Genomic DNA, 15892 nt, shown 5'->3' on the forward strand with positions numbered 1-15892 from the left:
ATTTAAGAGTAATGTTTCTTCCAGGTCTGATAATAACAAACAGAAATAAATTATTAGTATTTGCATTTCATAGGTAAAACTTATGCCGACAAGATAACTCAAGTATGGTTATTAGCAGTGATGAACTCATGTCTCCCAGCTGGCATTCTGATACCTGTTAAACTCCTGTGGACACTAAGCCTATCAAGCCAATTATTAAAAAACCCTGAAACAAGATTTATAATACTAATTCTTTGCTGTTTTAGGTATTGATGTCTAGCTGCTCTCAATGTAGAGCTTGTGGTGCTTTGGTTTATGATGAAGAAATTATGGCTGGATGGACAGCTGATGATTCAAACTTGAATACTACCTGTCCTTTCTGTAAAAGTATCTTCTTACCTTTACTTAATATTGAATTTAAAGACCTACGTGGCTCTGCAAGGTTAGTGTGTTTTATGCATACTCTTTTTTTGCCTTTGCATTTGCCCAAGGTTATATTTTTTTCCAAAAGGATCTTAAGTTATCTTTTCCAGTATTTTTGTCTAGATGGTTGCAAGAATGTCTGCTTGTTTGACAGTCATGATTGTACTGAAGGAAGTTGTAAGTCGTGTACACTATTGCATTTAATTGTAAAATAGCCAGAAAGCAAAGAACCAGTTGCCTTTTACCACTTTTTCTTTTTGTATTTTCTTTCTAAACATAACTGTATGGAAAGTGTAAGTCTGGTTTTGTTTAACTTGTAAAATAAAGCTAATGGATTGTGAAATTTAAAAAGCATATAAAGCAGTTTTTAAATCTGTCAGCAAAGAATTGCACCCAAATTAAATTTACTAGCAGCTTTTAGTTACAGATGCTGCAGCTTATTGTTTCTCCATTAGTTCTCCAGTTTAAGCTTCTCCGCTTACTATTTTTACCTTTACACTGTGAAGGCTGGAACTTACTTTAAGGTAATTTAAAATGGATTCTCACTGTAGTGGTTGTTGTTGTGAAACAGAGCTTTCATTAGTGTTCTCTAATGCTGAAACTGATCATCTGTAGAGTGTGTACTTTAAAAAAACTTAGCAAAGCATGACACATTCCTGCTGTCTTGTACCTATAATGGTGTATAGTCTCCTAGTCAGTAATGTTGCTTTACAGTAACAGCAATTTTCAGTGATGTGTCAGCTATTGATATATCATTGACGGGGAACCATGATAAATGAAGGTCACTAATGACTTACAGCATAGGATTTCTTCTTTTGCAGATCAAATCTCTGTGTTTATTTACTTTGTGTTTGTTTACTCTGTCTATATAAGTTACAGTGGTCTAGCTTTTAATATTGTGTTTCTTTATTACTTTTGAAAGTAAAGGTAGAGATTAATAACTTTTTAATGACTTTATTCTTAAATCTTATTCTTTATATTTCTCTCCCCTCCCATTCCTGTTGTAACTTAGCTTTTTCCTGAAGCAAAGTACTTCGGGAGATAGTTTACAGAGTGGTACCCTTCCATTAACCGCGGACCCCCTGGAGCAGAAGCTGTTGTCCAGTCCAGCTGTTGCTGACTTGATCAGTTTTTCAGATCACCCACAGTCCAGCCACACCATAGCTGAAGAAACTAGCTCTGCAGCTGAGCAGAGGTAGGTAAAACAAGGGTTTAGTTCTGTCAGAAATGTATCAACACTTCCACTATTTCTCCTCTGCTTTAAAGTGAAGATTGACTTATGTGCCAAGTATGGTAAAGCACAAGTTACAAAGTAACTTGATGATCATCTGTTTTATTTTTTTTGCATGCTTTTATCAATTTGAAGTAACTGGTTCCACTAATGAGTGAGTATTAGAGATACAACTCTAGAAATAAATCTTCAGGTTCATCTGCTAATAATTCATAGGTAAAATAGGTATTGTTAGAACACACCTTTTAGAGACATAAGCATTACTTCTTCTTTCCTTGTATTTAGAGTTTAACAAGAAGGACAGTGTATTATGGGGAAAAATAATTCCTTTTGCTGAGACACTATTTTGAGAGAAAAGTCTTGGACCCTTGACACTTATACAGAGCATACATTCTATGACAAACAACACTGGTGTAAAACTGAAACTGAGAAAATACTACTTTTGAAAAAGGGTGAGGGAGGAAACATTAAGAAAGTTTCATGTTGGAAAAGGGAAGAACTGAAATAGGGCTTCTATGAATTGACTTTTTTGCTGAAATTTGTTAACATTATGTTGCAATAGGTACTAAGTCATGTGACAGTTGCTCTGCTTATGACATTTAGAGAAAGTAAGCATAAAGGGAATGAGGAAGTAAAAATTAACGTAATCAGAACAAAATCATCTCTGTGTGTTGACAAAACTGCATTGTTGTTTTTCTAAGCAAGGTAAAGCTGTCCGAGAGCAATGGTACCTATACAAAACTGCGATGCTTTCAGATTCATGTCTTAGGCTCTACTTAGCTTCTTTTCTGGAAGGATTGTTATACTGTTCTGTATACTGTGGAGCTAACTGGTCAAATATGATTCCTTATTAATAGAGAAACTTGGCTTGTGATACTTACTTGGCAGCCTTTCTCCTCTTCTTTCCTGTTGCCATAGGAATGATGAACAGTTTCATGTTAGCATATTCTCTTTTAAAATTCAAACAGTGATGTGGCAGAAGAACAGAGTAAAGATCCCAGAACCCTGAAGACATCTTCCAATAATGCACCAAAAAGGGGAGTGTCCTTGACTCGGAGCCACAGTGTTGGAGGTCCACTGCAAAATATTGATCTTTCCCAGAGACCATCTCATGGAATTTCAACAGTTAGTCTTCCAAACAGTCTGCAGGAAGTTGTGGTAAGTCTAGAAGCTGCACATTCAGTTGGCAGCAAAAAAATTAATGCAATGAACTTAAAATACATCATGTCCTATTCCTATCATTCCTGTCCATTTGGGGAATGGAAATGGCCAAGCATATTTTCACATTCTTACAAAAAAAAAAAATTAAAATCTTGGTTCAGTTAATCTAGAATTAGGGGGTTTTAGTACATTGTACGAATGGTGCTGCTTCATTGAAATGTCCTCTCTAGCAAAATGAAGCCAGTCTTTGTCTTCTCAGACTGGAAGTTTGTTTTAAAAATAACCCAACTTCTACAGCAGACTGAACACAATAGTACAAACAGTACACTGTTGCAAGAGTGAAAATTTGTTCCTTTTCCAAGCATCTACTTACATTCTTTCTATATGTGGTATTAGGCTTACCTCTTGAGTGGATAAGATAAGAGGCAGTATTGAGACTGTTACATTATTATTGCATATGAAATGAAGTGTTTCTTATCTTTCCGGTGTTTTTTACTGGCAGGAAGCTGTCTTTAACATATGAATACATGATTTGGTTCCACAGCTGATGTAATTATATTTCTACATTTCTACAATCTATATTGCCACCAACTTATACAGCTTGAAACTGCACAATCAGGAAGTAGCTATAACAAATTAGCATTTTCTCTTTTTCACGTAACAGTGAGAGCTTAGTTGATTGTTCTTTAAAGTTAATAAACACCACAATCCTCACAACTATTAATGCTATTAAAGTTATTTTGTGTTTGGTACTTCCAGCTGTTTCTTCCAAATACAAAAATAAACTCTGCAATGGGGTATTTCCAGGGCAAGTAATTCTGAAGAGTATTTCTGGAGGAAAATCCTTTGATTCTGTAAAACACCTTTTGTGTGCATTTTTGTTTGTTTGTTTTTTTCTTTTTAGGATCCTTTAGTAAAAAGACCTAATCCTCTCCCTGTATCTGTGCCCTACTTGAGCCCTTTGGTATTGCATAAGGAGCTTGAATCACTGTTGGAAAATGAGGGAGAGCAAGTAATTCATACATCCAAATTCATCAATCAACACCCCATAATTTTCTGGAACCTAGTTTGGTATTTCCAACGGTTGGATCTGCCTAGCAACTTACCTGGACTCATTTTAACATCTGAACACTGTAATGATGGAGTGCAGGTAAGTGGCTTCTTCCTATTAGAGCTGCAGATATTAGAAGTAAACTACATTTGAGAGTTTGGGTCAAAAAAAGTAGGTAAGTAGCTTGGGTCTAGTTTCCTGGGTTTTATAATATAAGCAGAAAGGTTTGTTTTCCACAAGGAATTTTGAAGTAAGGTAGGTGAAAACAGCATTCAAATTCTAGTCAAGCCATTCTCTTCTAAAAAGCCGGAGACTAAGATTCATTAAAGGGAAGGCTGATGCATGGATGGAAACAAGATGTATCTGTTGAGAACTCACAAATAGCAATGAAATCCACATAGTGTGGGTTGCATACTTCAGTATATAAACCTTTTAAGTTATTAGTCAATATTTTTTGTTCTTTTCCACTAATAGGTTTTGCTATTCAAAGTCCACTGAGTTTCAGTACTGTATGTATGGAAAGAATATAGAACGGATGCTATATTTTGAGTATTTTGCTTTTTCCATTTTAGGGAAAAACTATATGATTTGTGTATGTAATTAGTGAATTTAACAAGCATGCAAAAAAGTAGTATTTTCCTATCTACTTGTATGCGCTGTAATTTTAAAATTCTCTCAATTAAAAAAAAAGCCCAGAATGCTGGAATCAAGAGCAATTTTTCAGGGAATGTAGTTGAAGACCAATACTAGTGAAATCTAAAGCATACTGACTAAATACAATGCATTAGCAGGGTAAAGCAGAAGATGGAGTTTAATATCTGTAATTGCTTCTTTGAATTGACACACTAGTGGTGAATTTTTCTTGCCCACTAAGTCTTACTGTATTAGAAATTCTAAAGGCACTTAATTTTATAAAATAATTATAGATCTAATGTTTTGAGTACCATATATTTTAGTGGCAGTAAATGGCTCGTACACATTCTTACTTCATGTTGGAAACATCAACATAAGGACATGCATACCAAGTCTTAATCAGGTTAGAAAATACTACAGTGTGGCATGATAAGTAGTACAAATTAAGTAACATATTTAGTGCACAAAACCCATTTTTTGATACATGCTCATTCAAATTTTCTTCAGCTATATAAGATTTTTATGTAGAAAACTGAATGGTCTTCGTACAATTAGGCTAAACCAGAAAAGGCAATTAAATGTTGCAGTACTTGCGATTTTGCTCTGATTTGGTGAATTTGTCTCTAGAAGACATCAACTGTTCCTGTTTGATGGATTCAAGCTGAATAAAGTATACTTTCATGAAAGAGCAATTTTTTAAATAATGAGAGTATACTGATGTTTTAAAAACTTTTTTTCCTTTATTCATGTTGTTTTAGCTTCCTTTGACGTCTCTTGCTCAAGATAGTAAGCTAGTATACATCCATCTTCTGTGGGACAATATCAACCTCCACCAAGAACCAGGGGAGCCCCTGTATATATCTTGGAGAAATCTCAGTAAGTAAAACAAATGTTACAGAAAGCAGAGGGAGGAAAGGCTATGGAAAAACACCTTTGTTTTGTACTGTCTGAAGTGTACACACCCCATCAAGTTGGAAAGCTTTCTTAGTGTGTAAGGCATCTGCAATCCCTGAGGTACTTAACATAGTCTCAGTATCAAATTATGAAAAATATTTTACTAATATGTGTTAAAAGGTATGTTATCTATTCTTTATGTGTCATATGGCTTTAAATAGGGTAGGAAGATTTGCTCTAGATGTGATGCTAAGTAATCTTCACCTGATTTGAAAGTTTAACTGCATTATCTAGTTATATCTGTGCAGACATGAAAAAGATGAATTATCTTGTGTTTCTGTAACTGAATGAAAGTTAACAAGTCCCATTAATATGTACCTTTGGCAGCCTACTTGACTGTCAAAAAGTAAGATCAAAAAAAGCCTTTGTCTACCATAACTTGATTTGAAAGGAAGGAAAAACGGGCAGACTGCTTATGAGAACTTGGGATTTCATTACTTCTGATCAGCAAAAAAAAATCATTGACATAGACTTCTCAGTCTGTGCTCTTTGATGAGAAAAGTTTCTTTGATAAGTAATGTGATGGTGTTTTCTTTTGTTCTACTTCTTTTCCACTGTGTAAAATAACATTCATAAACTTAGTTTTTGAAACTTAAGTAGAGCAATATATCTGAGCTAGCAAACCATCACAGCCAGCTTCTGATGCTGGATACTCTTCAGTCTCTTATATCTCTCTGTCATGTTGAAAGCATTTGCATATGGGTAGTTGATGCATCCAGTAACTTTTGTGGTGGAATAAAGACCATAAGCAGATAAAGCATTTCCATTGTAACAGATTTTTGTAGATTGAGTAGAGGTTCTGAGTATTTATCTCACTTTCTGAAATACCTTCTTCTTATTAAAGTGAAAAAATATAAAATCTTTAATGTTTAATAGCCTGTATGGTTACATCTCCCAGATTCTTCTGAAAAGAGACCCTCCACACTGGCAGAAGATCAGCAGGCAACAAACACTTTGCTGGAGAACATTAAACTAAGTATTCAACACAATAATGTTGTTAAACCAATCAACCTGCTTCTACAGAAGGTTAAGCCAGATGTGAAACGACAGAGGTAAAGGGGTAATCTCTTCTTATTTTCTCCCCAAAGTTAAATAAGATCAGACCATATACACTTAATAATGCAGATTCTGTAAGGATGTCTTGCAATATTCAGTTTTGTGTTCACCAAACCTTGTGTCTATTTGCTTATGCCCATGATTACAAACAGATGCATTCTGTGCCTAGAAGCATAGCTCATCCAAATTAAATGAATAAATAAGTTCCTTGATCAAAATGGACATTTTATGAATTAATAAGAAAAATGCAGATACTGACTATGCCAATTTTTTGGTGCTGCTCCAGATCTGGAAAAATGATAAATGTAAGTGTGCAGTATCCTGTTGCAGTGCCTGGAATATTCTCCAAACTACCTGGTTATAACTACTGGAATTCTACCAGCCTGGAGTACTGGCTTAGAAATTGTATACAGCATGATCCACAAATAAAGGGAGACATGTAAATAATGCTTCTACTGTACATTTTGCCCTCTGCACTGCACTTTGTTATAAAGCACTTTGTTATAAAGCAAGCCTCTGAATTAAATGACAGGAAATATAAGATGTATTCGAAGTTTATCATGCTAAGTCATCTCCGTTCTGTGGTTTGTAGTTACTAAAAAAGAAATAAAAATAATGTAGTGATCTGCCTACACAAGAATCTTCGTAAGTTCCATGAGGAAAAAGTTGATATACCATTGTTTAGTGATATTCAGTTCTGAGATAGATTGTGACATTCTGAAACAAAAAAAGCAAAATATGAGTGATCTGAAATAATTCTGCTTCCTGTACTTCATCCTCAGGCAGGAATAAGTTAAATAAGTGGTGCTTAATTCTATATTTCTTGTTTTTCTGGAATTTTTGTGGCACATTTGACAGAGGGATTTTTCACAGAAAATGAATCTGGCAATACTGTATCTTCATGTGTTAAAGAAAAATTCTCAGGCAAGAGGAGATCTTTAGCTGACAGTCATATAGATCAGTCACTTTCTTCACAAGAAATAGTAACAGAACAGTTGCAGAAACTATGTAATAAAAGGTTAGCATCTTCAACATTGACTTTGTAAACTTACGATAGTTGGTGCTTTCATTGACTTGCCCTTCAATATATTTCCTAGGAGTTTTTACAGAGAAATTCTTTTCCTCTCTCTGGTGTCTCTTGGAAGAGAGAACATTGACATTGGTAAGTTAAAAGATACCGTGAAATGCATGTTTCTGTTTCTAAAATACATGAATACTGTATCTAAAAACTAGTGTATATATCCATCCATGAGCTTCTAAGTAGCTTTTCAATTGCTGTATTTTAATGCAAAGTACTGAGCTGTTACTCTTCAAGAAGGTGTTACTTTTATAGAAAAGTAATTCAGATGGGATGTTAATTTTAGCTTTAAAACTAGTAATCAGCTGTTTTAAACAAATTTGTTAGCTTGAAGCTTTAATTCCGTATGTCTGAAAACATGCGCTCAATTGTGTCCATCTTTCTCCGACCTACATGTTAGGCATATGTCATCTAGCCACCTGAGTGCTCACCCCTTACTGATCTCCTCTACCCTGACTTTTATTTGGTACTATGCAGGCAAAGGGGCTTTCTTATGGGATATGACAGGGGAAATACCCTGGGAACAGGCAAAATGAACTGCAATAGAAGTAATGGGCATCCACTGTGATGTGTTGTGATGCTCCAATGTGAAGAAACTTTTCAGGTTCTGTGAGAGAACTTGAAAAAAAAAAAATCGATGCCTAGTTAAGATAATTAATATTATTATATAAAAATCATCGAAAGGATTTTATAGGAACATAGTGGGTGCTCTACAGGGTTTCTTCAATAACATCAACTATGCTTTTCTATTTCAGAGGTTTTTGATAGTGAATACAGAATTGCACATAAAAATCTACCAAAGGAAGTTCTTGAAAAGATGCACAAAATAGATGCTCCACCAAGCAGCAGGGTTGAGTGTTGTAGGAAGTGCTTTGGAGCACCTTTAATATGAAAATGAGGAAGACCCCGGTGTGACAAAAGTAGAGATGAACAAACCAGGAGCATGGTGATATGTACACTTTGAATCCCAAAAGGTGATATCTGAGCAATTTGTCAAAGCAATTTCCTTGAGATACATCATATATTTTTGTCTCACGAAACAGTGTAAAGTATGTTAAAATGTTTTTAAACTATATTAATGGGGTGAGTTGGTTTCAGCGATTGATCTGCTTTTTTTCACTGTATATACTTTTTGTCTTTCCTCAGATCATTCTCCCACAACATGAAATTGTTCAAAAAGGTGATGATAGAACAGCCTCTTAAGTTGCTGATATAAGAGCCACCAATATTTATGTATTTTAATGAACTACTTTTCCTGCCACAGAATACTTAGGTTCTTCACTACTACTACAAAATAGCCTTTCCCTAAAGAAGGATTTTTTTATTAGTGTGCAGTATGTGTGTATGAATGTAAATACTTGAGTCCTTGCATTGGAAATTGCAATGCAGTTGCTTTTATCAGATCACAGTACCTGAAATTGCTACCCTTTCCCTGGCCCTTGTCCCAGTATTCTAAATTATCTTTGGCTGACATTTTCATAATGTATGTCTGCAGTTGTAAAAACCACTCAGTTTTTCTGTATTCTCTGTCTGACACATTAAAGATCCTATGAATGTGCTGCTGCTTTCTCCAAGACAATGATGGGCTTCTACACAAAGCAGCTCAGAAATGGATGGCTTTCTAAAAACTTTTTTTAGGAAGCTTTAAAATGGCATTAGAATTTATACAGGGTTTGTTAAACAGATGCTGTCTGAAAAAAAAATTACTCTCTATACTGTATGCATGTGTGCTTGAAAGGTATCTTTTCCTTTAATTCTTCTGTCACCCTTTTCCATGGTTTTATACTAGCCTGTGGTTAATTATTTTGCACTGATAGTCCAAATTCAATATTTCAATTAAAATGTATTTATAAATGTGGTCTTCAAGGTATATATTAGCACAAATGAAGTGTTTGCGTGTATGATCTGGAAAGATGAATCCATCTTTTGGATTGCTTCTAGTAGATGAGACACTTCCTCACCTCACATTCTAACTGACTCTAGTAGTCATAGTCTTGGCAAAAGCCTGGATGCTGATTAACAATTTCAGTGTTTCAATTACTTGAGGAATGGGATAAGGTTGATTCCAATTTTTTTTTTTTTTGTGAAATTTGATGGTATGGCTTTTCTGATGAAAATCTAGGGGTAACCCTAGATTCAGGGGAAAAAATAAGGTTTGTAGCATGTTAAAGGAGCATAGCTAAAACTATAGTCACATCTCAGTATGAATGTATTTGCTTCATAGTACTCTCTTAAAATGATGAGGGATGAAGGTCTGTCTGCAAGAGCTTTTACATGAAACAAGAAAGCTAACTCTTGTTTTTTTCATGAGGCTACGGCAAAGGATTTGCACTATTCATAACAAAATACATTTGTGTCATAGACTGATTTCCTTGTATTTTGTCTATAAGTGCTGATCCAAAGTTTATATGGGGATATTATCTGGACAGATTCTTTCCTAATGAAAATATTGTGCTTTCTCAACAATCAAAAGCAAGAAAGCACATGGTGACTTCATTTTTTGTTTGGGTTTGGGTTTTTTTTTCGTCCTGTATTCTTTAGTTTTATGCATGGTTGCTTGCAGGTATCTGATCTGCATCACAATGGAAGTGTAGAGCTTAATTCTTCATATTTTCCTCTCTTCTTCAATTACATAATTGACATGCACAGTTCCATCCTTTCAAGGTAAATTGTCTGTGTGAAGCACTCATCCAAACAATTCTTATACAAATCAAACCAGCAAATTTTCTTGTATTGTTCTATACTTATCTTAAATGTACAGCTATACAAAGACAGTTTCTAAATGTTAAATGGACAGATCATATGATTATGTGGTGCAATTTGCAAAGAATCAAATTTTAGCTATCCTTAACTTCTCCTCGCTCATTAAATTACAAAGAAAATCTGTGCAGTGAGTACTGTTTTAAGTAATTGGTGACATTCAAATTGTTTTAAACCATTGTAAATAACATTATTATAAACTGGATCATGTAAGAGATCACTTTGATTTCAAAATGACCTTCCCATCCATAGCTAAAAATACAGATAATTCAGGCAGTAGTGGTGTAGAAAGAGCAAAGCAGGTTGTGTCATAGCATCTAGTGCTAAATGTTAGACTTTCCCCAGGTATGTACACTAAACAAAACCAAAACGAAAACCCAAACCAACAGCTGCCCCTCCTGCCCCAGCATAACAACAGCAACAAAAAAACCACAAACTAAATCCTGAAGGGAACAGGACAACTGCAGGATTGAACTGACTTTGACTTGTTCCTTCATACTGGCATTTCTATACACTACAAATTAATTCATACTCCTTGTGTATGTACCTGGATTTCAGAGTGGTAGAAGTCCTGCATGTATTTACTTGAAATCTTGAATCTGCCTACTGTAATTAATTCTTTAATATATAATGACAAAGAGTGCTTACTCTTTATAATTTGGATTTTTTAATGCCTAGTTTTAATAGCTAATGAATCAGCTGGTCCTTGAATAAAATCTGTAGTTCAAATGAAAAGGAAGATCTCTGAATGCAGTTTGTTTGTTAGATTTTCAGCTAAGTGGTTGGGCGGGGTAAAGTTCACAAAAATTTGAAAGGAATTAAGAACTGACTATTTTTTCCTAGTTGTTTTCTTTCCTTACAAATACATGATGGCACTCCCTGTTCTTCCTTTGACTGTTGGTTCTACTACAGAGAGATTGCAGGTTTTCCTACACAAACTTTCAGAGATGTAGGCTCCTCTAACTTGAATGCTGAAAGAACCGTGAATGTGCATAATAGAAGGGCAGGGCATAAGATGCATAGCACGGCTAAATACTCACATGGTCAAAAATTTGGCCTTGCAAACACTTTTGTCTTTCTGAAAATTGCACTCTGAAGGCATAGTAAGTTTTTCCCTGCTAGTAAACAGCATGAACTTCCTGGGCTACATAGGAATGACCTAGCTACCTATGACTGCTCATAATTAGTGGACACTCCACTCCTAGTAATACAAATTTATCTGAATCCGTAATGCATGAACGAAGTGTACAGTGTTGTGAAGGAGGGATAAGCTTGATCTTGGTTCTGTTTTTCTCTTGGTGTAAGCAGAAACAGAAGCATGTTGCTCACTTGCAAAGCTCTTGCTTCCACATACTCTTTGTAGTAGCTCCAAAGCCAGTGCTCAGGCAATGGTTTTCTGTGTGCATTTTGGAATTGGCACATGAAGAAAAAGGTTGCAGGTCAATAGTAACTTCCAAGCCCGCAGTGTGTGCAGAAAGCGAGGGTTTAAAACAAACATTACATACATGGATGTAAACTGTTAACGAATTTCAAGTAAGCCCCAAAACTTTGAAAGTTTGTGTTGGAATAATAATTATTACAGAGAAGCTTCCTTGAACTGTTGTGTTAAAGACACTGAACTGCAGTCAGTTATGCTGAGAAGATTGCATCTTTCACCCAGCTATAAAAATTACCTATAGTTCTAGTTTATCAAAATAGCTGGTTTTTTTTTCAGAATTAAAACATCAAATGGAGTCTTACAGGTTTTGGTTTGTTTTAAATCAGGATTCTTAAGTGACAAAGATTTATTTATAAATTATATTCTGCCACATTACCAAGATGTCTTTCAAAACCTAGTGGGTAAAGGAGACTGATGTGGCTGTGGTATCGGCACAGTAATAGGTACCAGCTTTTATTACATGTTACTAGAAGCATCTCTGTGTTACTCATATTCTGTCTTCGCATTTTATATGACTCCAGTTTAGACAATACAATTTTAATGGAAAATATTTTATTTAGTATATGGTTTCAAACTAAATTAATTTGTTTTGCAATTAACTTAGCCTTGTTCCTAGTGGAATTTCACAGTGGTTAAGCTCAAGCTACGTTGCACTTGTGAATGAGTGATTTTTATTCCATTTTAACTGTGAATTAATGGCTTTTTGTATTGCTGCAGCTAGAAGAGTATACCTTTCATTGAGTTTACTGCTTTCCTTGAGTAACTGCAACATAGGGGATATTTTCAAAATGTATATTAAATTAGATCATAGAAATTATATTTTTAAAAGAAATTGTTAAAATGTAAGTAACAGAGAAATCCACTCAATAGTTTTATCTTTTTAAAACTTTTAATTAAGCAATTATTTCAATGCAGATAACTTGATTAAATGGTAAGCAGGTCATCTTATTATTCACATAACTGTACCTTTTCAACAAAAGTTTTTTTTTTCTTTTAACTAATAAAGACATTAAAATGCCTTCTGTATATCAGCTGTTCATTATGGACCTTTTTAAAACACACACACACAGCCCTGCAACGGTTAAAGTCTTGAAACTGAATGGTTGAATTGGACTCCAGATTTGTATTCCACTGTGCTATGTATATTGTAATGCGTAAGAGAAGAGAAACGGATGGTCTTTCAGTGCCTACATCAGTGGTGCAAAAAAAAGGGATTGTTTGCTGGTTGTTTAGAAGCACATTGAACTCCTTTTAGGAGCTTAGAATAAACAGTATTGTAATGAGGATGAAAGGATGTCATGTGAATAAATTATCAATTAAGTGAGCTGGGAAGTTTAATGCAATAAAATTTGCACTATTTTAGAAACTGTTTCGAACTGTTGAAAAATGGCATCCATGTACTGTGCTTTGATTAACAAATGTTTCTCTGTAATGTTTTTGTACATTTGACAAATATTTTTTGAGTTTAAAAGGGCACTCTGCATATTCTGAATTACGTATAGATATCCTAAACTAAGAAGCAATTTTTAACGTATTTCCCAAAATAAAATATGTATGCGTCCTGTGTAAAAATTGTTCAGCTTTTTTGCCGTTGGAATTTACCTGTTTGACAGAATTTAATCTTAAAGGCAAATTCAGACTATAGATGGGCAAAAGCAAAGCCTTTCAAATGCTTTTTTGGGGAATCATGTCATAGTGCCCCAGCTACTTCTGAATAATGGAAAAGAGTAGGAGTCACTTGAGGAGGGGAGATCAGAAAAGATGGGATTCACTTGCAGTGTTCCGGGTTGTGAGATTATGTCTGTGTGGCACCTTAAGCAAGCCCTGACAACTAGCAGAGGTAAAAACTGAAAATCAGGCGCAAGGAGGCAGAATCCATTAAGATCTTGTTTGCAGGGAAGCCACGGACCCTGGCTTCCTGATGACAGAGCTCCTGCCCACAAAAAGTGTCACTAACCAGTGGGTGGGAACAGATTGGTGGCTGACCTTGATAGATCACTTCCATGAGTTCTCATTCCTTGGTGACTTTATAATGGGGACAGAGAGTGATGCTTTCAGTGACACATCCTGGCTTGCAGGAGACACTAGTGGACCTTCTGCCTCAGAACAAACCTGCAGGTTTACACACTAATTTTTATGGGTTTTTTTGTTTGTTTTTCAGGGTCAGGGGGAGGGTTGAGGCTGGGACGAACTTTAAGCAGTAGAAACTGACAATTACTATGAAATGCTTCAGGCCTTCACAACAGAGTATCTTTCACACTCCCTCATGTATGGCAGCCAGTTTATTAATGTTAGTAAAAATAAGAATACCAGACCCTAAATACCTATATCTCTGGAGAAACTGCATAGCACGGACTAGTACTTTGTGGGAAAGATTCATAATCATGTCTCAGGCCTGTTTTTAAGCAACAAATTCATGAACAGTCTTTTGCACTTTTGTCAGCATCACAATGACTTTGCTTATTTTCCTCTGGATGCTTTTGTCACTGTGGTCATTTTAGGAATGACACCTGCTAAAAATACTACATTGCCTTCCTAATTCACTGCCTTTAATGTGGCCTATGTGAGAGCAGGCTGGAGGAGGAGGGGTGTAACAGCAACAAAAACTTGCATTTGAGGAATCCCTAAAGAAACATGACCAGAGGACTGGTTTAAAGCTTTAGTCGAGCACAAACTGTAACACAGGAACTTCCATCTGAATACGATAACTTCCTTTAAGGGTGGCAGAGCACTAGGACAGGCTGCCCAAAAGTTGTGAAGTCTCCTTGGGAAATATTCAAAACCTGTCTGAACACAATCCTGTGCAACCTGTTCTAGGTGAAACTGCTGTTAGCAGGGGGATGATCTCCAGAGGTCTCTTCCAACCCCAACAGTTCTATGTGTATGTGTGATTTCATTCATCCATGACCTTTTACAAGGGTACGTAGGGATAGGGCAAAGGTTAATGGCTTAACTTGAAAGAGGGCAATTTGGATTAGGTATTGAAAAGAAATTCTTCACTATGAGGGTGGTGAGACACTGGCACAGGTTGCCCAAAGAAGCTGTGGATGCCCACCTCTGGCAGTGTTTAAGGCCAGGTTGGGTTGGGCTTTGAGCAACCAGGTCTAGTAGGTGTCACTGACTAGTTGGAGTTTGGAACCAGGTGAGCTTTAAGGTCCCTTGCAACCCAAGTTCCCCTATTATTCTATTGAACGTATTTTAGTTGAAAAGGACCCATATGGATCATGCAAGACTACAGACATTGGCAAAAGAAGCCAGAAAGCTACTCTTCAAAAAGGGACCTGGGGTGCTAATTGATGGAACTGAACATGAGCCAGCATGTGCCCAAGCAGCCAAGGTCAACAGCATCCTGGCCTGTATCAGCAGTAGTGTAACCAGCAGACAGGGCAGCAATCTTCCCCCTGTACTGGGCACTGGTGAGGCTGCACCTCAAATCCTGTGTTCAGTTCTGGGCCCCTCACAAGACAGACACGGAGGTGTTGGAGCAGGTCCAGAGAAGGACAACAAAGCTGGTGAAGGGATTTGGAGAGTAAATCCTATGATGAAGGGCTGAGGGAACAGGAGCTGTTTAGTCTGGAGGAGGCTCAGGGGGGATCTTATCTCTCTCTACAAGTTACCTGTAAGGTAGACAAGCCAGGTGGCTGGTCTCTTTTCCCAAGTAAGAAGTGATAGGACAAGAGGTAACAGCCTCAAGCTGCACCAGGGGAGGTTTAGACTGGGTATTAGGAAAAATTTCTTCACCTTAAAGGGTGATCAAGCATTCAAACAGCCCGCCCAGGGAAGTGGTGGAATCCCTGGAAGTGTTCAAAAACTCTGTAGATGAGGCCCTCAGTGACATGGTTGAGTGGTGAACTTGGTAGTGCTGGGGTAATGGTTGGACTTGATGACCTTAAAAGGTCTTTTCCAACCTAGATGATTCTATCAAACCCAACTCCCTACTCCTTACAGGACTACCTAAAACTAAGACAAAGCATTATCCAGACACTCCCTGAACTCTGACAGGCTTGGTGCTGTGACCACTTCTTGGGGAGTCTGTTCACCTGCACACTTTATGTTTTACCACCCTTATACTCAAGTCGAGATGTTTAAGAGACAGCCAGTAATAATATGCACTGGAAAGCCTCATAC

The 15892-nt window shown here is 36.4% G+C and overlaps 1 protein-coding gene across 1 annotated transcript in view; it reads left to right on the plus strand.

Annotated features, from left to right (window-relative positions):
* Positions 1–13330, plus strand: part of DENND4C (DENN domain containing 4C) — a 70215-nt gene extending 56885 nt beyond the window's left edge. The window contains exons 26-33 of the mRNA XM_031054155.2: positions 246–421; positions 1415–1597; positions 2602–2791; positions 3699–3944; positions 5237–5354; positions 6331–6484; positions 7586–7650; positions 8322–13330. Coding sequence (XP_030910015.1) covers positions 246–421; positions 1415–1597; positions 2602–2791; positions 3699–3944; positions 5237–5354; positions 6331–6484; positions 7586–7650; positions 8322–8458 — 1269 coding nt within the window. The 3' untranslated portion in view covers positions 8459–13330. The remainder of the gene's footprint in view (positions 1–245; positions 422–1414; positions 1598–2601; positions 2792–3698; positions 3945–5236; positions 5355–6330; positions 6485–7585; positions 7651–8321) is intronic.
* The last annotated feature ends 2562 nt before the right edge of the window (positions 13331–15892 follow it).

Source organism: Melopsittacus undulatus, chromosome Z, assembly GCF_012275295.1.
Source record: "Melopsittacus undulatus isolate bMelUnd1 chromosome Z, bMelUnd1.mat.Z, whole genome shotgun sequence".
NCBI classification, from domain to species: Eukaryota; Metazoa; Chordata; class Aves; order Psittaciformes; family Psittaculidae; genus Melopsittacus; species Melopsittacus undulatus.